This window comes from Archocentrus centrarchus, chromosome 10, assembly GCF_007364275.1.
Source record: "Archocentrus centrarchus isolate MPI-CPG fArcCen1 chromosome 10, fArcCen1, whole genome shotgun sequence".
NCBI lineage: Eukaryota > Metazoa > Chordata > Actinopteri > Cichliformes > Cichlidae > Archocentrus > Archocentrus centrarchus.
Genome location: NC_044355.1, coordinates 1,983,809 through 2,005,671, shown reverse-complemented (window position 1 = coordinate 2,005,671; position 21,863 = coordinate 1,983,809). Strand labels below are relative to the sequence as shown.

General features: G+C 42.6%; 2 protein-coding genes across 2 annotated transcripts; one reads left to right on the top strand and one right to left on the bottom strand.

Annotated features, from left to right (window-relative positions):
- The first annotated feature begins 401 nt into the window (after positions 1-401).
- spmap2l (sperm microtubule associated protein 2 like) lies at positions 402-6,352 on the top strand. The gene is made up of 6 exons (XM_030739671.1): positions 402-503; positions 1,168-1,172; positions 1,632-1,757; positions 4,282-4,423; positions 5,164-5,298; positions 5,907-6,352. Exons 1-6 carry the CDS (start codon positions 402-404, stop codon positions 6,054-6,056), a joined length of 660 nt encoding a protein of 219 aa, XP_030595531.1. The 3' UTR covers positions 6,057-6,352.
- A 5,364-nt stretch (positions 6,353-11,716) lies between these two features.
- On the bottom strand, positions 11,717-19,133 carry hopx (HOP homeobox). Its single transcript, XM_030739266.1, has 2 exons — positions 18,826-19,133; positions 11,717-13,139 (listed from the first exon to the last, which is right to left on the bottom strand). Exons 1-2 carry the CDS (start codon positions 18,973-18,975, stop codon positions 13,062-13,064), a joined length of 228 nt encoding a protein of 75 aa, XP_030595126.1. The 5' UTR covers positions 18,976-19,133; the 3' UTR covers positions 11,717-13,061.
- Between the last annotated feature and the right edge of the window lie 2,730 nt (positions 19,134-21,863).

Genomic DNA, 21,863 nt, shown 5'->3' with positions numbered 1-21,863 from the left:
ACGCCACAATGGCCGCCATTCATTACATGTCTGTTTTTAAAGCCCTAAACATTTTGAGCATTTAGTTCTCGTCCAGCTGTTACATCATATGAAAATTGACGTAAAACTGACTCCAGGAATTCAGGAGCCTATGTGGTCAGTGTTTCCTCCTTTTGAGTGCAATTTCTCCAAACTACATAATTAAAGACAGATGTGTGGCACCCACTGAATGTGTGTTTAAAAGAGAAACAATGGAGAAATGAACAGAATTTATGCTTGATTGAATGTATCTTTTTTTTTTTTTTCCTTTGGTAATTACCCACTTGGAAAATATTTATTCTGCCTCTGCACAAAGATGCTTATCATCACAGCTCCTTTTCATCGATCAGTGAGAAGCTGAGCTGGGGCAACCAGGAGCCTATATGGCCCATCTCCGCTTCAGCGCTCGGAGCCGCTCCAAGCGCAAGAATCCAATACCTATCCAGGCACAAAAGAGACTTCTCAGCAAGGGAGGACCACCGGAGGTAACTGCAGCCTGTCTGCGCCTCCAACATTATTGATGACTCTATCAAAAAGACATGAGAGGGAAGCGCTGTTTGTGTTTGGAGGAGTGTGCACAAGCTTTTTATGATGTGCTGCTTCAACATATTTGTGTGGAAATGTTTGCAAAGCTCTTTAGCACAGAGCCAGTTCGGGAAATTGCAAAGTGATGTTCAGGACAGATGCCAGGCGGTTGCCCCTGAGAGCTGCCCGGCTCAGTTAGAGGTCGTTACACGTCCACAGTTTTTGTGTTGTTTGTTCTGCATCAGCTGTCAGATTCAAAGCACAATGACATTCAGTGTAACTCAATCAGCTCACAGAACTGACAATTATAATTCACTGTAACTGACACTGATCACCTGCTGGTTTGGTTCAGAGCATCACACTGTAGAGGATCTATTCAGGCTGCTCAGTGGATACATACAGATCCCTGTTTTCTCTCCACTGATTTGCTGTAAGCTGCATTTGTTTATTGTGTTTGCAGGTCTGTTGTATCTGATAATTAGCCTCCCGCTCATCATATAATCCCATGAGAGTGCAGTCATTTAGTCAGTTTCTAATCTGATTACTTGGCTCTGTGGGCAAGATTATTTTCTTTTATAAATGTAAGTGGTGTAATATCAGCAGTGTCGTGTTGTCATGGTGCAGTTGTGGTCAGAAGTTTCCATGCACTCATCACAGGCGTGGATGTCATGGTGATTTTGGCTTTTAATGGTTCTGCAGCATGCATCTTTAATGACTGAGGAATTTGAATTTATTTTGGATTTTCTCTGATCCACACAGGGTCAAAATTATAGGTATAGGTTCTTTATTTGAGTCAGGAAGGATTCTGCAGAACTGACCCACTGCTGAGTAGTAAAACAATGAGACTGTCATCAGGGAGCATTTAACTGTCACTGCACAGTCTTTACGGTTTAATGATATTTAAATGTTTTTCCGGGTGCATTTTCCACTCATGCCTTCGTCATCAGCTGAGGACTGACACTTAACCATTGTTCTGAAACCTCCCCCCGCCTTCATCATCATCTCCTCCTCCTTTTTTCTTTCTGGCTCAAAACAATCTTTTGTTCCAGCATATAATGAGCATAGTAATGTCTTCCATTTTCCTGCAGGAAGGAGGAGGAGGCGGCGAGCCTCTTCAGGAAGACCCGGCAGCCTTCCTCCAAGACATCCCAGTACGAAAACACCGTGCGACTGTCGACCCCCAGAGCGAGGAGCCGTAGCTCCCAGGATGCAGGGTAAAAGCCTCAGTGCAGGTTAAACTTTATCCAAGTCAAAGGACTGTTTTCACATTATATACAAGCACATTATTTAACCTGTAGAAATATGATGGTGAATTCTTCACCATCATATTTCAGATTCAGTGTTTGAAACAGTTATCACATGTGACCTAGATGTCAATCATTGACTTAGCACCCAGTGGCTTCTGTTTCCTCAGAAGCTTGAGAAGCAGTGCTTGATTTGAGTGTTTTTAGGCAATACAAAGTGGGATTTGACCAAAACCGAATTGAATTTGTGCCCTTCACAGTTGTCTCCTTGTGCTCCTCTGGAGTGTGCATCATCTGCAAAAACACCGTGGAGCTCAAATGCAATCGCAGTCGTGTTACCTACACATGGATTAAGCCATGTCCCAGACTACAAGAAGGATTCTATAAAGATCCTGGCTGACAAAGCTTTTAGTCTAGGACTAGGCTTAATCTTAGTCTGGGAAACTGAGCCCATGACTTTTCTTGATGGGGATTAGCAGAGTGCTGGATGTCCCGTTACAACGCCTCATGGGGCGTCGTAGGTATTAACCTCTAGTGAACCTGTCATGTGAGCCAAGATGACAGCCAATGGTGGGTCAATGACCCTTGGGAGCACCTCTAAGGTGATTATCCTGCTAGAGGTTAAATATCTGGAACTCCCCATCAGCTTTTAGAGCTGAAGAGGCTTTTTGGATGAGCAGTAAAGCATCTTCAAGAACCTAAAAAAGAAGTCCAGTTACCTTCAATTCTCAGCATTTTTCCCACATCCTTTGGGATCAGACAGTAAATATGAAGTTCTATTCTAACATCCTGAGGGAGGACAAACCAAAATGACCTTAACTGTAGACAGAGCTGTTAAAGCAGCTTTCTTTGGCCACCAATGGAAGCTCTCCAGCGGTGCTCAAGGAGAGGACCTTGAAGGAGCAGTAGACAAACTGACATCAGGTGAGGTTTTTGCTTCTTAGGGAGGAAGTCTGAAAACTCTCTGGCTAATATATGCGCCATTCTGATGTTTTATGCATTAACATGATCAGTAATACATAGCTCATAGATAATACCATTAAGAACCTGCCATTTACCAGTTTTTCTATCCAGTTATCCAAGTAGGGACATTGGGGGGGGGGGGGGGGGGGGGGGGGGGGGGGGGGCAGATTATTTACCTTAAATCAGTCCTGAATTGATGAAAATAAAATCATGAGACTTTTATTTTGTTGCATTTTTTTAGTGACTCTGAGCTTTTTAGATTAAACAAATTAATTAATTGTGCAGTAAGAAAATAATCAATAGTACAGCCTTAAATTTAACACCATTAAGTAAAGGCTGGTTTGAAATTTGGCATCATTATATGTTATATTTATATATTTTCCCCATTTGGCAGCATGCTTTATATCAAACTGCTCATCACTGCTTTACTGTTGAGTGAAAACGCAGCGGCACGACAAACTCTTTGGGCTATCTGTTTTAAAGATTATTGCCTCTCCAGATGACGACCTCCCCATCACATGTTAAACTGCAAAGCCTTTATCCTCCCCGAGGGAGCCCACATGCAAACCAAAGTCTGGAGTTTAATCACAGCAGAATGTAACGTATCATAAAGTTAAATCTGAGAAGGCCATGCGGAGGATCAGGCCCAACACTAACATCTCCACGCAGCGCGAGGAAGCCAGCGTTCGGACATCTGTTATTTCAGTGTCAGACTGTGAGGAGAGGAGACAATGGAGCTTATTGTCCAAAGCTCAGCACCCCTGGGACGCTCGTCGACAGCCGCGGAAGTCTTTTTATAAATCCCGAGCCCGGCGGCAGCAGCTGAAAATGTTCTTGGATGAGATGCGTCCCGGGGTTATTTTGAATTCAACACAACAAGTTGAGGTCTGCATTTTTTTTTATATTATTTAGGCTACAAACTTTACAGAGATTGCTGTTTTTAATGTCCTGTGTAAGAAATAACAATCTCCAGACTTGATCCTCTCATCCAGTCACTCCAAACAGATGCAGACGGATAAATGAGACAAAACAAGGCGGATAATAATCAAACACGTTTCCTTCTAAAACGAGAACAAAAGCGCCCACTGACACAAAATGATTTGTGAGAGTTTCTGTATCTGATCTTGTAATGAAGATAAGCTGAACTGCTAACAACAACAACAGGGCATTAATAATACATAACTGCAAGTACACCAAGACTAAATAATAACAAGAAGACTGGACACATAATTAAACAAGAAACTAGCAAAAAAAAAAAAATCTTAACTGTTGTAAATATTCCCTCTTTTTTCCCTTTATTAGGCTGTGAGAGTTGTGTTACAGTTCTGGCCTTTTATGGGAATAAATGCTGCAGCATTCACAGTGTTCAGAATATTTACTGCATTATGTTTAAAATGCGTTTGCGTGGCAGAGACGTGTTGGTACTGAGGGGAAGAACTTTGAGGAGCGTGATTTTACAAGTCCAGAAGACTGTGAGAATTATGAAGAATTATCATCTTGTGGTATGAAGTGCCGTCTGCTCGTCCCACAGGCCTCCTCACACCCCTCAGTGTGAAAAAAACTGTCCCATCTGGCACCTCGATCCCAGAGTGCAAAGTGCCGTGATCACACCTCGACTGCTGCAGCTCTCCAAACCCAAACTCACGCATCCGGACTTCCAGAGCAGCAGAGAGGTAAGAGCGGCCGATCGTTTCGTTTCAGAAAGAAATGCTGATTTCGTGCTTTTTCCTGCAGTCGCTTTTTCTGTGTGATGCCTTGTAATCAGAGCGATGCTAATGACTCACGCTGTTTTGGAAAATATACGTTCAGTATTTCATTGGCGGATTTTCAGCATGAAAATTGTATTTTACAAATGATTTCAGTACAGTCATCCAAAATAGAGCCGCTGCTCCTCCACGCTGAAAGGAGCCAGCTGAGGTGGTTCAGGCACCTGATTAGGACGCCTCCTGGGCGCCTCTTGGGTGAGGTGTTCTGGGCATGTCCTACTCGGAGGAGGCCCCGAGGTGGACCCAGGATATGCTGGAGAGATTTATCTCTCGGCTGGCCCGGGAATCCCCAGATGAGCTGGAGGGAGGCTGGGGGGAGGAAGGTCTGGGCTTCTCTGCTTAGGGTGCTGCTCCCGCGACCCGGCGCCGGTCAAGCGGAATAGGATGGATGGATATTTGTAGCTTAGAAAGATACTAATCATTTTAGTTTTGGTTAATTGGAAACTTTTCTTCCATGTAATTAAAAATCCAAGATATCAGCACTACAAAAAAAGACTTGAAATAAGCGTCCCTCGTTTTTTCCCCTCGTCCTCTGTTTTCTGCACCTACAGATTTCTAAAAACTCAGCCTTCCTCATTCTCTGCAGGGATGTACTGTGACAACAAAGGTGAACAAAACATGAACTACTTCCTTCTGTTTGTCTGCAGAGCATTGCTTCCATCACCTCGCTTTCATCCAGAACAGCTCGAGCCTCCCAGAGACTCGTCCAGCTGTCGCTGCCCAGACTCAAGGAGAGCAACATCTGCTTCGCACTCGGACGTCCAGAGGAGTCCATCTGGACAGTAAGAGCACGCACTAACACAGCATCATCCCATCACTAAATACTGTATTACTGAAGGTCCTTTGCACCCTTGATAAAAATAGTCTACCACGTGGACACCATGGACATTTCTTAGTGTTTTGGAGTCCAGCATGAAGGGGCTTACACAGTCTTGTATGACTTTACTTGGACCCAAGCAGACCCTCACATACTGTCGGTTACAGGAAGTATAACACCAGCATTGGTCCAAGCCTGAATTTATGGTGCCAAATAAATACAGTCAGGAGGCTCAAAGTTCAGTAATATGTGGTTTGTAATAAACATAAGAAAACTGGTTACATGTTCAACATCATGCTGTCAAAATATTTTCCAGCTGTGCAAATCAATTGTTTTTACATATTAAATACCTTTTTTAATGACTTGTGAAGCCAATGATTATAATCAGGCAAATGAATATTTAATGCATCTTCTGCTGGTGGAGACTTTCTGTTTTGCAGTCTGCTTTTTGTGTTTTGATGAGGGTCCTAAAAATGCAGCACGATTACCAGCTGTAATGTTTTATTGCTCACTTATTTATTTTTTAAAATTGCTGTTATTAATGCAACCTAAGGTCAGAATCTCAATGTTCAGGTTTCAAGAGCAGCGCGGAGAGCCACGGCAAGCGCTCGCACCGAGATGCTGGCAGAACCAAAGCAGCTTTCCAAGGACTACGTCCCTCCACGAGAGCCGGAAAAACGTCCAGTCCGCCTGAGTGCACATTCCCATCGAGCCAGCCACTGATAGCAAAGTGTGAACTAAAGCCAGTTCTTATAAACGTCTAAAATATCTGAAGAGAGATCCAACAGGGAAACGTCAGAGGGCCTGTCTCTGTGTGGCTCTGCTGATATCATCAGCATGTCCATGACATCTTAAATGAATTAGCGTTGGACTCTGATATGACTGATGATATATTGCTGCTTTAAATCTCTGATGCCTTGGCAGATCAAGCGAGTGATGTTAAGAATAAAAACATGTCTGTGGCTCTCCCTGTCGACAGTGTGCAGCCTTTGTCTGAGTCTTGGCACGATGCTGCGATCCGCGTGGTTTTTCCTCTGAAGCCGAGCTGGATTCTGCATTTTATTACAACCATGTGTGTACGAATCCATGAACAGCGACAGAGTCACGTCACAAACCTCTCAGAGCAGAGCGGGAGGAAAGTGATTCATTCAGAAGCTGCTCGATCCCAGGCCAAAGGTCACGACTTGGAGAAAATGCCACATTCCGGCCACCAAGGGTGCCGGGACATCCGCTTGGAAAACCTGCTGTAATCTCATTTGCACCGCGGGCCCCTGCAACCGAGCGCTTCATAAAAAGTGATCACAGTTCTGTGTTCAGAGGCAGCATCAAAGGAGATTGAACCTACAGCCCACTGTGAGGCTAATCTGGGATTAGCCCACTGTGACGTGTAAAGGCGGAGGTGGCGAGGATGCAGGCTTTGACTGAGATGCACGTGGAGCCAATAAATCTTCTCGTGTCTTCATTCATGTTTTGATGTTATTCAGGCTTTAAAAAAATTCCCCTTTAATTTTCCCTTAACCTTTATTAATCTTTATTTATGAGTGCAAAGCAAAAAGTAGCATCTCCACCTTGGCGTCCATGTCAGTCCTGATATGACCTTTAACCTTTCACATACAAAATGTCATCCCTTTATCATCAGATTAGACAGCTCTGTGAAATTTTGTCCTGATTAGCGTATGAATTCTGATCAGTTCCTCCTCTGAGTCTTTGGCTCTGTTCGGTCAGGATGATCCCACTCCGCCTCAGTAATGTTGAGGTCGGGGCTCTGGGGAGGCCCATCCATGCCTGATGGTGCTCCTCTGTGAGTTTTCCCATGCAGGGATGCTTTTACGGCACTGGCAGTATGTTTGGGATCATTGTCAAGCTGAAAAATGAAGCCGCTGCCAATCATATGCTTTCCAGATGGTACTGCACGGTGGATCAAAATCTGACGGCACGTTTCTGTGTTCATAATTACATAAATTTTAAAACTGGCTGAAATGCAGCCCCAAACCACGTCAGAGCCTCCACCCTGTTTCAGAGGTGGCCGCAGGCACTCACCGTCATTTCTCTCTCCTGACCTCCTTCATACGTATTAACGATTTAAATCCTGAATTTCAGATTTGGAGTTTTTGTGCACACTGGCAAACCTCAGCCTTTGGTCCCTGCTTTCCTTTTATAAGAACGGCTCCTGTCAGCCACTCTCCCACTGAGTGTAAGTATGGAAATATGTAATCTGAACAGGAAATGTTAAGATACCTCAGGCCTTTATAAACAGAACTGCTCAAATTAAAATAATGAATTTGTCTATTTTGTGCCCACACTCAGTTTACAGTTTGTTTTGCAGTTAGGTGTTTGGTTTGAAAGGTCACATGTTTTTTTGGCACAGGATGTTCTGCTAAACACAGGAAGCAGTTAAAATCTTCCTGCTTCACACCTGAGTGAAAAACTAATATTTATCAGTCCACGAAGAACCTCCAGAATTACCACAGATAGAGCAGAGTATTTGAGAGTTAATTTGTGTCTTTGATTTCTGTTTGCATGGCATAACTGTGCAAACAGCCGTGTCAGGGTGGAGTTACAGCGACTGTCTACAAACAAAACCACTTTGGTAAATATTTCCCAGAGCAGTGAGAGCCTGGCAGCAGCAGCAGCTCTGCTGCTTCTGTGGTTTTGAGCTAATAAATCTGCTGCACTTCACTCTGCAAACTCTGTATTTTCTTAATTAGCCACCATTTATAAGATGAGGCAAAATCAGAGCTTCCATATGGGTTCACTTTGTTTTCTGAGTGATGAGTGAAAAATGTTTTTTCAGGAGGAGGAAAGGATGCCAGAGTTTAAATCCTGAGTGTCTGAAAGTGTTTCATAAGTCCAGTGATGGTCAAACTTTAGTTTGGAAAGCAGGTTAAAGGTCTGCGTGTCTACAAGGGCTCAACAGCACTGTGCAGATCTTAAGTGATAGAGCTGCTGTTTCTGTTAATGGCACATAAACAAAATGAAGTTCTTAACTGTGTGACTGATGGTTCTGAAACTGCTTCTGTGTGCACTGATTGTTATCCTGATGACTCAGCTAAAACTGAGGTGGTGTTTGATTCCTGGGATGATGACAGCTTATGATTACCTGGGTTTCTTTGTATAAAATCAATATTCAGTTTAGCTTTAGGCTTTTACATCAGTTGTAAAAACTACTCAGCACTCCACTTTTATAATTTTAGGGCCAAGAGGCCAAACTTGAAATAAAAAAAATCAGTGTGTGTTGTGTTGGACTTTTGAGATACAGAAACCATCTCAACCAAAAAGACAGAAGCACACAGGAAGTCTCAGTCAGAGCTCAGGAAGCTGAGAGAGATGATTATTTTCACCCTGGTGGTTAAACTGATCGGATCAGTTTCACTTTTAGGGGACCAAAAAGTGGAGCTGCAAACAGAGCAGATTCCTCACAGCTCTGCTGAGTCCTCTTAGCAACACACAAAACCAGACTATTCAAATTCTACACACACACACACACACACACACACACACACAGAGAGGCAGATTGTGCTTTCACTGAAGTGACTCGAGGACACGTGGGAACATTTCCTCTGTCAAACATGATTAGAGCAAGATCATCAGTCTCACTTCCACAGCTCTGTGACCTTTGACCCTTTACAACATCAGCAGTATAGCCTTCGTGTTTATTTCTGCAAGTGTTTGGCCCAGACCCAACAGCCTGAACTCTCACCTGTGTGTGCAGCAGTGAATCCTGACTGTGAGGCTTCACACTTGATCACAGTGAGCACACACAGGCATGCTTGTTTGGCTTTCTTTATGAGGGTATTCATGTCCTACATTCCTAAAGGAGTGTGGCATAGAGGAGAAGAAGAGGGTTTAATCACTGAGAGGACGCTGGTTCGAATCCTTGTACTGGCATCACTGTGGGCCCTTGAGAACCCCCCCAGGTTGCTTCCCAGGTGCTATCTAGCTGCCCCCTGCTCCACATGTTGTGCTGCATGTGGGTTAAATGCAGAGACTGAATTTCACTGCATGTATGTAACAAATACAGTTGTTATTCGTCTTTTTCCTAAAGCCTCGTATCCCCACGTTTACCCATCATAACAAAACCTCAAAAAGCTTCGACCTGAATCCAGGCCTGTGCATAAAGCAGTGTGATAGACTCAGCTAAAATAAGAAGTTTATTACTGATGGTCTGAAAGTGGTTCTCAGAATCATGAGATTATAAAAGTACACAAACTGTCGTTTTGTTTATGATCTGTCGGATTATATTTCTGTCCATTTATCTTTGGTTTCCTCTGACAAATGACCTCAGGTGCTCACTCGGGTTGGCGGTGGTTCTCAAGAAAGCTGTCACCCACAATCTGACTGTTCTGCTGAGCCGCAGTTTGAGCAGGAACCGGAGTGCCCTCTTTGGCCTCTAAGGTTAGAGCTTAACTTAACATCGGTTTATATCTAAGGCAAATGAAAGGAGGGGGAGGCAAATGTCACCATGCAAAACTGCAATAACACAACTCAGTTTCAAGAGCAAACCCTCTTAGGTAACTGAATTGTTAACCCTTTAAAACTGCTGCACAGGGATCATTTCTGTACTATAGTAGATGGTGAAAAAAAAAAGAAAAATGAGCCACATTTCTCCTGAAAGCAATTTATGATGCTAAGCAATCTAAACTGAGATAAGTTGGAGATTTATGAGTGAGCAGAAGAGGGGCCGGGGCTGTGCTATAATGTGCGTTTGCAGCAGGGAGGATACAAAATGTGCTTGTTTTTCTTTAGTGGGTGTGAATTTTTTTTTACACTTGGTTAAACAGTGGAAAACACCCCCAGGCTCAGGAAACAGACACCGCCACTGTGTGTGTGTGTGTGTGTGTGTGTGTGTGTGTGTGTGTGTGTATTTCTGTACAGTCCTATAAAGTGAGAGGCTTTGGAGGAGTTTTGTTTGTTAATGTTAAACACAGAAAATGTGAGTAATTGTGAATAAAAGTGCAGATAAGTCATAATTGATGAGTGTGGCAGTAAAAACATTAACTGTAAAAAGCAGCTGTGAGCGCTGGAACTACCTGTTGGGTCGGTGTTGGTTTCCGTTGAGTCAGTTGTGCAGAGTTCCCACAGTCAGCCCGTTTTCACTCCCGGCTTGTTGGCAGGAAACCTCCTCGTCTCCTCTCACTGAGCTCGGATCAGTTCTGGACACATTTTCAGTGTTCTGCAGCCCAAATATCTGAAACCCCCGCTACGGCCGAAATAAGTTCACTCTCAGAGCAGACTTTAGTTGGTGACCCCCAACTTTGCAGTATCATTTGGTCCAGGGGTGGGCAACTCCAGGCCTCGAGGGCCGGTGTCCTGCAGGTTTTAGATGTGTCCCTGATCCAACACACCTGAGTCAAATGGCTGAATGACCTCCTCAGTATGCAGTCAAGTTCTCCAGAGTCCTGCTAATGACTTCTATATTTGACTCAGGTGTGTTGAAGCAGAGACGCATCTAAAACCTGCAGGACAGGGGCCCTCGAGGCCTGGAGTTGCCCACCCCTGGTTTGGTCTGTGGTTGCCAGGCAATGGGATGACATCATCATATATTTCATGCATAATTGAAGTTTTGCATATATGAATTAAATGCAAGTGTCATATAAAGCATCATATATGATGCTTTTAAAAGGTGCACAAACGCAACTAACAGGCAATTTTAACCTGTTTGTAGGTAGTTGCTAGGCAACCCAATGATGTTGTAACATCTGATATAGATAAAAACCTATAGCCAATTTTAGTTGCTCACTTCCTGATTGTATAGGAGGAGCTGTCGTGTCTTACACACTGGTGCTGCACATCAGATGCCCTGTTTGACGGCGAGGAGGTTAATAAGCGGTGAAAAGGATCTAACCATAACTAACCACCAGTGCAGATGACCCAAAGCAGCCTGTCCAGTGGCTTCAGCTGGAACAGGGACACCATTCGCCCTCAGCTTAAGAGCACCATCAGTCAGGAGAGGCTGGCTGACACTGTGCCAAGCTAAAGAGGCACTTAAAAAGCCCAAGTATCCCTCAGAGAGAAATGATTTCTGAACCGCCAGCAGTACAAATCACATCACTGCTTATGGCTGGATTGTGCCCGACAAGGCGATGGAGGCAGCGGGTATTCCAGATGACACCACATCACTTACATGAACAGATACTTTTACATGAAACAGGAAGAGGCCACGAGCCCATGTTTGAAGATTTTTTTTTTTTTACAAAAATGATTTTCAGGTCATTTCTGGAGCATTCCCATTCATGTCCCTTAAATCTACTGCACCTTATGTTGTAAAGGAAAAAAAAGACAACTTCATGTTTAGGATTAGGAATGGGAGTGTGCATTATTATTTCAGTGGTTATTTATAAGAATAACAGGCAAAACAAAAACAAAAAACAATGGCCATAAAAGTCAAGTGACAGCAAAGAATTTAATTGAAAGAATACAAACTCTTGACCAAAAAGCTGTAGGCTGAAGCTGAGCCTTTCTAAAAAGCAACACTTGATTTCGCCAACAATAAAGACCAAAGACAACAATAAATAAAAATTAAAAAGAAATAGAGACAACAGCAATGGTATCTATGTTTTATATTTGTTTACAACTTTATTTTAAATGATAATTTTCAGCCAAAAAAAAAAAAGAAGCAGGGCCTCATGAGATATAGATACTCTGACAGGACAAATGGAAAAACCGCTTTTTACCATTTGCATATACACTTCCATTTTTCAAGATGTAAACAAATATGTACTGCTACATGTGGTAATATGTGGTGCTGCTCTTTATTTTTCTCACTGTTAACAAATCCCATTAAAATGACTGAACTGCTCTGAGCCCCACAAGCGCTCAAAAATCTGGAAGAATATAGTACTGGACTATTTTCAGGGGTGGATTAATACACATTTGGTATTCTTGTAGGTATTCAGGTAAGCTAAACTGCTCAAAGTAATAGAGAAACCTGTAGTACAGGAGCATGACTCATTGATGCGTTTTTTGGCAGTAATGGATCTCCGTATTCCAAACCATACTGATTTTGGTTGTTTTTAATGGGACGTGTTTAGAGTAAGTGAAATACATACCACTGGCAGCTTCATCCTTTAAAGTGGGCCCATTTTGAGGATTAAAGCTCCAACTTTCTGGCAAGTTCACAGCTTCTTTTACTGCACTCAGTTATGCAGGAAAAAAAGGGACAATGAAATTACATCACCTGCCATTTGTTCAGCCCACAATGCCACTGGGTTCGGTCATGTCCTGCTCCCTCCTCTCCTCTTAGCGCCCCTCTCTCTATATTGGAAATGTTCCATGTTCGTCCACAGAAGTTCCTGGATAGCAGCAGCATCTATTGTAAACCCAGCGCTTCCTACATCTTTTATAGTCGGGTAAACAGCTCTGCGTCCAGCTCCGGTCCCTGCTGACAGACTTGCATGTAAACTCACCAAACAATGCCCTCCATCCCTTTCAAACCACAGCCCACCATTGTATAACCCGGCTCCCTCAGTGAATTTGAATCCAGCATGTACAGTAGCAGCAAAACACGCTCCAAGGCATTGTTTAACTTACAATAACAATCTGTTTATTTCTGTAAACATGGCAGATATATTGGCAGCAACACACAAACACCTTCACATTCTGTAAGATAAAACAGCTTCAAAGATACAAAAAAGAAACAGAGGGGGAAGTGTGTGAGGAAGAGGAGGGGAAGTCAGCTTGTCCAGGAGGAAGGAGCTCCCTGCATCCCAAAAAGGTGGTCGGAAAATCTCAGTCCAACACGGATCCCTGTTCAGCCGGAAGACCCTCAGACTGCCTCCACTGTGCGTTACGTAGCGTGAACCATTTCTGTAAGAAGCAAACAGGACAAACACACCCAAGGGTGGGGTTGAAACAGGTGGGTTTGTTCACTGCAAAGCCTGAAACACAAGATGGGTGATGTAACTCGCTAACTTCTTATATTTCCAAGAAAAATACATGGAAATACTTCAAATGCATTTTCAACCTGGGGCCACTGGCTACAAACCTACCTGTAGATAATAATTTAACTGCTACTAATACCAACTGGAGTGCAACATTACTCTTTGGGACTCTTAAACTGGTAACCTAATCACCCAGTTTATGTTTTCGTTACTGTTATTGTGAGCATTCAAACAAGGCACATGAGCTGAGGAACTATTGTATGTACATGAAACTTAAACTTGGCCATTGAAAATAAAGCAGTGTGACACATAATTTAAGATCTTTAGAGACCTACCACCTTCATGTCTGTGCATTAAGGCATCATCTGGATATTGTTAGCTTAGCATAAAGGCCAAGACTTGCAGAAAAAAAAAAAATCTCAGCATCTGTTAAATTTAACTTAACAACTATGTAGCCTGTTTACATTTTTAATAACATGTTAAAGTTAGCATAATCTATATTTATCGTTTTAGCATGTCAGCATTAACATGCTATGTGCTCCATAGCATGGAGCACTAAATCTAGCACTAAAAGTTTGACCAGTGACTAAAAAGGATTTTGACTTAAAATATGCTGACATTTAACATTTTTGCACGTTAATGTTAGCCTACTTTTTTTTTTACCCTTAATAAAATTTAATCGGTTCTAACATTTAATCTTTATCATTTCAGCATGCTAACATTAGCATATTTAACCACAGCACAGAGCACTTAATCTTAAAATGGTAAACCTAATTTATAGAACCTAAGCAATTTATATTTTAGTATGTTAATGTGAGCATGGTAACAATCGCATTTAACAGAAAATATTTTTTAAAGGATTTTAGTTCAATATATGCTGCATTTAGCATTTTTACATGCTAACACATTTATTCAAGTTAGCATAAGATAGCATTTATCCTTTCAGTATGTTAATATTATCACATTAGCCACACTTCATACTTTACTAAGTATATTTATTTATCACAGTCACAGTGGCTGTAGCCATCTTTTATATACAGTCTATGGATAGAATCACAGGAAGCAACTTAAGACCAAATTATAAGAGGTAAATATTGCTAAATGTTATTTGTAACCAAAACACAAATATGATTAAACAACGATAAACTACATGAAAGCCCATTCCCCATCTGACTCTCATTATCTTCACAATCACACTGCAGCCACATTTTTCAGTGCATGTCAGCTTGGTCGCTGACTCATGGTGGCAGAGCAACGACCCCACAGCAAAGTTTTTTTCAGGGCAACCGCAGAAAATGAATGTTTCCATCTAATTTTAACAGCATGTAGTCAGGGCCTGTTTCTCTGACCTCTCTGCCAAAAACTGCTATACTAAAACTCTGAGCAGAAGATGACTGCGTGGAGTGCCTTCACACACACACACACATATACACACACACCCTTGACCTGTTGCATTGCTGTTTTGCAGTTCATGTTGTCATGGGATTCACAAGATGCTGACGTAATCTGGGACGGGATTCAGACCCTCTGACATGGGCCTTTGGGTGGATGTTTGAGGCGTGCGCCTGGCAGGAGGGATTGTTTCCTCATTTTGTACTGAAAACACATGAGATTCTCATTTGCACTTAAACTGGACCGGACTAAATAAATTCAAGAACCAGTCTCTGAACTCGGCCGTTCATGCTGCATCTCATCTGCAAAGTCAGTTTAGTTTTCTTTATCAGTGTTCAGTGGAAGCTGTCACTTTGTCTAATCCTGCTGAGCCATACAATGGTGCTTCAGTCAGTTTTTCCTGTTGACTTGAACTGGATTACATAAGAAAGCCTTTTACACTTGACTCTTGACCCTGCAGCAGTGAAAACAAATGACAAGTTCACTGAAAAGAGCTCAAATATGCTGCTCGGAGCCCAGGGCGCATTGTAAATGTTAATGTGAAACAGGGAGTGGTAGCCGGGGTGGGTTGATCCAGTTAAACGTTCTCCAATGAGAGCTTTGTTAACAAGTACAAAACACGTAGGAGTGTCGACAGGAAGAGAAAGAAAGGCACAAAAAGAGAACAGATCAGCTGGAGACTGAGTCAGTTCTTTTGATGAGAGGCCAGACCTTCACCTCACCCCGCCCGGACCGGGCTTCCCCGACAGGTCGGCCCAGCACCTTTGTGTACGCTGAATGGAAACACAGAATAGGCCTGGTTCTAAGGCTTGGCAGTACATTTACAGCAGTTAGCCAGTTCTTTCAAAGTTCAGTCTTTTCTCAAATTAAATGCCTTCACTGCATTTGCACGAATGACACGTCCTAATAGATGCACAAAGATCTACTGCAAAAATGAAACGTAGGCCATAAATCGGCGATTGTGAGCGCTCGTTTTGATCTTTGTACTACGCTTTCTGGCAGACTTAGACTACTTTCTTTTTCAGAATGGGATCTTTGAATGACTCCATTTACCAGTAATGCTTTAAACGTACAGAACTTAATCCTTTAAAGGGGCAGTTTGCTACAAAGGAAGACCAGTATTTATCATGCTGCATACTCGGAGAAAACACAGGAGGACGTCACTCCCAATACGTCTTGCTGCCTAAACCTAACTGAGCCTAAATCTAACCAGCAAGTGAAAGTAAAAGTTAAAACCCTTTGGTCTCCTGCTGCCACTGTCACCAGCCTCCTCATGTGGCCAGAACCGAAGAAAAATGACCCCCAGAAGATTAAGAAGAGCTGGACACAAAGGTGAAAATTGCTCACCTGATGCATAAACCTTCACCTGAACTTTCTAGCTTTGAGTGTTTGATTCAGAGGACTGTGCATGCTCGTTAGTCTGTTTCCTCTTTATGTCACAGCAACAAATTATGCACATTTTTACAAACAGCTTTATTTCAAAGGAAAGAAAGAGCAAAACATTTGTCCTGCCAACATTTTAAGCTACTTTATTTTATTAAAAGGGACCAATGAGAATGTTTTCTTTGTGTGTCATTAAATAATTGGTTTTAATTATTATTATTTTTCAGGCCTCTTCTAATTTGTTTCTAAAATGTTCTTGTTTTTTCTGCTGGTTGGAACGTTTTAAATTCACTGGTATGGTTTAATAACGTCAGTTTCCTCTGACAGCAGTTATTGTTGCTTTGGCCCCTTTATTAGTCAAATTGCATCTAAACCTAAAAACAAGTTTGCAGCATTGATTTTCCCTGAAAGAGCATCAGCGGATAAAAAGCTGTTTATGCACCAGGTTCAGCTCTGTGTAGGTCTTTTTTTTGTTGTTCTGTTTGTGTTACTGCAGCCCAGAAAAATCTGGTGGGGCTGGTTTGTTGGGTTACAGCAGAAACATGGCAAGAGGTGCGTATCTGTCATACATGAGTTATCATATATCTGCCATCCCTGAGCTTTATCTCTCCTGACAAACACAAACACGGGTGGAAATTTGCCTGCAAAACGAAGCTGATGCTGCACCGGCTCGGATGACGGAGCCACGTGCCTCGCCTCCTCCTGCTGAGTACAGCTAAGCAAACAGCCGGGTCATTTGATTGCCAAATCCCGAACAGGAAACTTGTTCTGAAAGCAGACATCCACCGTTTGGCAAAATGAAAAGATCATCAAGGATGCAGCTTCAGAGTGCTGCTCGCAAAGAGGAGGCGCCTGCACAGCTTCACTGCACTTTGTGTTGGTATCAGAGCTCTGAAGCTTCACATCTGGCTGCTGGTGTGACAGATGCTCAGACTGTACAGTAGGCCAAAGGCATCCCTCAGATAGAGGGTGGTGGGAGTGTGTACATGTGGATGAGAGGGGAGACTGAGACCGAATGGAGACAGTAACAAAATGAAGTCTGCAGGAATTCATCCAAACATTCTCTTGTTTAAGCAGTTCAAATATAAAATAGCTTTAAGTTTTGGGCTTTTCTTGCACTAAACAAGAGATCTGGTACCAATAAACTGAGCTCTATTAACCTGTGAGGGGCATTTATTGAGAAAATTTAGCTTTAACTTGATATTTATTTTGAACAAAAAAATAAAAGGTTTACCTTGAATGTGGGCAGTTAAATAAAGAAGGCAAAAAAAAGCTGTTGAGATTAATAAAAATGTATTTAAAAGCTCATAGAAATATGTGACTTTATGCTATATTGCAAAAGTCATTTTGAATTGATTGGTTAGCAATTATTAAAGCCCGACTGATTTATCAGTGGATCGATATTATCAGCCAATAAATGAACATTTAAAAAGTAACCCCTGACCCCTAACCCTATAATTTTGCTCGCCTCTTCTTTACTTTTTAAAACACCCTTCAACAAAGTTATGAGTGTTGATGATACATAGTTCACCCACCAGAGGGCACTCTGCAGCTTCCCTTTTGGTGACACGGTAAACGCAGCAATGAACTGATCCATCAACTCAAAAAATATCAGTCGATATATCAGAATATCGGGTTTTGATTCAAAATATCAGTATTGCGTTTAAAAATCCTCTATCAGTCAGGCTCCAGTAATTATCCATAAATTAATGCATTTGTTTTGTCAATGAAGTGTCAAACATGCCTGGTAGATATCCAGTGTATTACTGCATAATAGTGACAAATTCTGACATTTGAGGAGCTGAAACCAGGTTTGCATTTGTGTTTGAAAAACAAATGAACCGATTATGGAAAATAAGCATTTAGTGACTTTGAATTTAAATGTATTTCTCCTGATATATGAAATATATGCCATCTGAGGTACAGGTACGAGCAGCGACCACACACCGGAATGACATCATCTGAAACAGAGAGGCGGTCCCGCCCTCACCGCCTCTGAAAGCCGCCCCGCACACATGAATCACTGTTTGCGACTGTTAACAATAGCCGAGCCCGGAGCAGCAGCAGGAAGCTCGGCTCCGGAGTTGCTCCGCTGGCGATCAGCTGTGGTCAGTGTTGGTTTCCACTCAGAGGAGGATTATTTCATCACACTGTGACGTAAACAGAAACACCGCGCGCCCCGCACTCTCTGCAGCTGCTCCACACATTTAAAGCTCCTCAAAGCTCACCTGTCCGAGCCTCACACACCTGTAACCTCTGAAGCTGTGAAACTATTGAATGTACTGATTCCAGCGCTTCAGTTTTTCAGTTAAGATCAACTTCTGAAAACTGCACAAAAGCAACTTTTAATAAAGAACTGCTTTACTGAGTTTCCGAATGACACAAAGTACTTCTTATTTTAGATAAAATAGTATGTAGAGTATTTTTTTTTAAACCTTAACCAGTTTTTTTAAAACTTGAATATTAAATGTAAATTGAAATTAGTAAAAGTTTGAATGCAGGAGTGTTTATTTGTGGGGGTTTTTTGTAAAGTAATCATTCTGTTGTTTTAAGATTGAAATCAGCTCTAAAGTGAGGAAAACGCCTGTAAGCGGGTTATTACACGCTTGAATGACAATAATCTTATTATCAGTCTCCACAGACCTGTTCCACTGATCTCTGAGGGGTTATGTCAAAGCGTCCCATCTTTGCTCATAACTAACATTAAACAGCATAGATACAGATAAGCCTACAAGAGGAATAACATGGAGAAAACTGAACTCCACACATTTCCAGCACATTCCCACACACACACACACACACACACACAGACGCTGAATGAATTCGCTTTTACTCACCTGCGTTTCCTCCTCTGACAGTCCGCACTCCGCCGCGATCAGCATGAGCGTCGTGCTGTCCGGATGCTTGCTGACTTTGTTGAAATTTTCCTCCAGGATATGAATCTGATCTTGCGACAGTTTCAGACTCGCCATTGCTTTAGAGGCCATATTCGGTCTCCTCCTGCTCTCCACTCGTTCCGGCGGGTTCCGCTTCGGTCCTGATTCGGAGCTCAGATGTGCGCGCAGCTGGACGCGAAGCGCAGAGGACGCAGGGATGGAGCAGCGCGTACTGACAGCCCGGCGGGAGTGTGCAAGTAGCGTGGGTGTGTGTGTGAACGCGGGGTTTACAACTGTCAACAGAGCAGAGCCCTCCCACAAACACGAGAGGAGGCGGAGACACACAAATGCTCCAGCTTCACCGGCGGTGTCCAGCAGGAGGCCACCGGGCTGGAACCGGTTCACCAAAGGCTCACGTCCGGCCCGCTTAACGGCCTTTGCAGAATATGAACATGAGAAAAACCGAGAATAATGTTTGGACTCTTTAGACTGACTGACTGTGGAGATGTGGACTTGATTCTCATAAGAAATCAGAATGTGGATGTAGTTTCTTTACAGGCTGTTTGGAGGTATTTTTAACTTTTATGTTATGTAATGGTTTTACTGGTCTGGCTCACTTGTGATTACATCCCTGGCTTTTTGTTGTAGTTTATGTTTTAATCTTATTTTCATCTGATTTTTTTGTATTAATTCCACTGTGGGGCAGGAAAGTGACTGATAGTGATAGACTGATGGTGTTTAAATTGGACTAATTAGATATTTCCTTAATTCCACTGGTGGAGTTTCATATTAAACCTGCTTAAAGTGTCAAATAATGAGGTCAGTAATGCCAGCTTTAGCTTTCAGTCTGTGATTTTTCAGTTGAAGAAATAATTTCAGAAGATTTGCTGCTGCCTTGCTTTTGCGTAATTTTGAAATATTTTACACACTGCGCGGTTGTGAATTACAGCTCGTCTCAACCAGCTAAACAAATCTGACTCAGACTGATGCAAAGTTTTCATTCTTGCAGCCAGGTGGATGGCACGAGTGATTGATGGAATCAGGATCTACTTGTTCAAAATCATGTGTGGCATCTTACTGAATATCTGGACTTCTTGATGGGCGTGTTTCAGTTAGGTGTACGAGCACTACAAGACTGAAGGAGGAACGCCTGGAGAACTTCACAGCAAAGATGTTCATGTTCTCCTCAAGCTGCATTTTTGCAAGGCTGAGACTGAGAGACTGACAACCCCTCGCGCACACACACACACACATTCAAGGCTAATTCAGCATCACCAGTTAACTGAACATGCGTGCCTCTGTGGGTACTACAGGGAGAACCCAGGCCTGCACAGGGGGAGAACATGAAGACTCCACACAGACCGATGGCTCCTCTGCAGCCCTCTGCTGCCTCAGTGGTGCCCATACAGAACCAGAACCAACCAGATTTCTACAACTGAGGATCGCTCCCCAAAGAATTGTGTCCCATGTGTTTGAAACGTTGTCAGAAAGGCCTGAAGGAGGCTGAGGTTGTGTCATTGTTTGCCGATGGGTTTGGTTATAGTTTAAGTTATTGTATTTCATTCCTGCCTCCCTTTGTTCGTCCTGTCTGTGTTCCAGTGTCTGCTTTGTCCTCCGTGTCATCGTCCCCCATCTCGTGTGTTCTATGTCAAGTCTGCGTTTGGTCTCTTCCTGTTTTATTTTGACAGTCTCCTGTATCCTGTGTGTTGTTCAGTTTTTTTTCCCCCTGTCTCGTTAGCATCATTCAGTCCATTAGATTGTGTTGAAGTTTACAAGAACAGGACCCACACAGCAAACACTGTCGTTCGTTTTGTGAGAAACTTCAGATCTGCTCGTGAGGTCGGCCTTTAAAACCACAAACTGAGACGACCAAAAATGTTCGAGTCCTTCAAACTGGACCGAACGAACACGTGTTGGACATCTACAGTCTGTGCTTCTTTACAGTCACACACAACTACAAATTATCCACAACCACAAAATGAATGCATTTAAAGTTGTGTGTGGGTTAAACAAATACGATAAAATGTATTAATAGTGACGTCTGAGATAAGCGCACTATGCAACTGAAGGCCATAAAAATCCCACTGATTCACTTCTAAGTCGCTGAAGTATCTCAGTCATATTCAAATATGGTTACAAAACATCAGATAATGTTGTTTCCTTTGAACACTCACTCAACACTCTTGAATTATATGCAAACGAAGCTTTAAAAGGTCAAACGCTGCACTGGAGTCCTGACTAAAAGCTGCTAATGAACCCACTTTTTAAAGTGGTTTATGTCCCAACATGAAGTTGATCTTTTATGTCACAGCCTGAAAACCAAACAGAGGATAAATGAATAATTCCCGCCTCCATCTCTACTTCAGCTTAACCTGCACGTTTATTTTCTCGAGGCTTTGAAAGCACCTGTCCGAGCACGACCGAAACCACGACACTCCTATCAGAGCAAATCTTCCCTTCTGTGTCATTATTCATGCTTTTCATTGCACTGCTGTTCTCTAAATACTGACTCACTCAGAAAAGCAGCTGCTTCCCACAGAGTAAAAACATCCTGACCAAGCCTGTTGGATCTCACATGATACGAACAGTAAATACAGGCCTGATAAACGCTCCCACATCCTCACAGTCTCCTGCGGTGCTATTCTTGGGTTTTGATTAGGCCCATAATTATGTGGCACTCTCACCAAAAAGCTTGCCGGGTGACTTTCCCGCGCAAATCCGTGTAATCATGCAAAGCAGATCCTATTGGACTGCTTTAATACAGACATATATCCAGCATTCATTTAAAGCCTAAGCTCCAGCTTTTAGCACATCTACAGGCATGTTCAACGTGCTCAAGACTTCTGGGCTCAGATTCACTTAAAATGAGGCTACAGAGGCTTCAGCTTTTTCCTCTTCAGCAGGATTGAGGTAATCTTTTGTTTATTGTGAAAACATAATCTGAACCAACGAGAGGAAGTGACCCCAAAGTAGATATCTGATAGCCAGCAGGCCCTCAG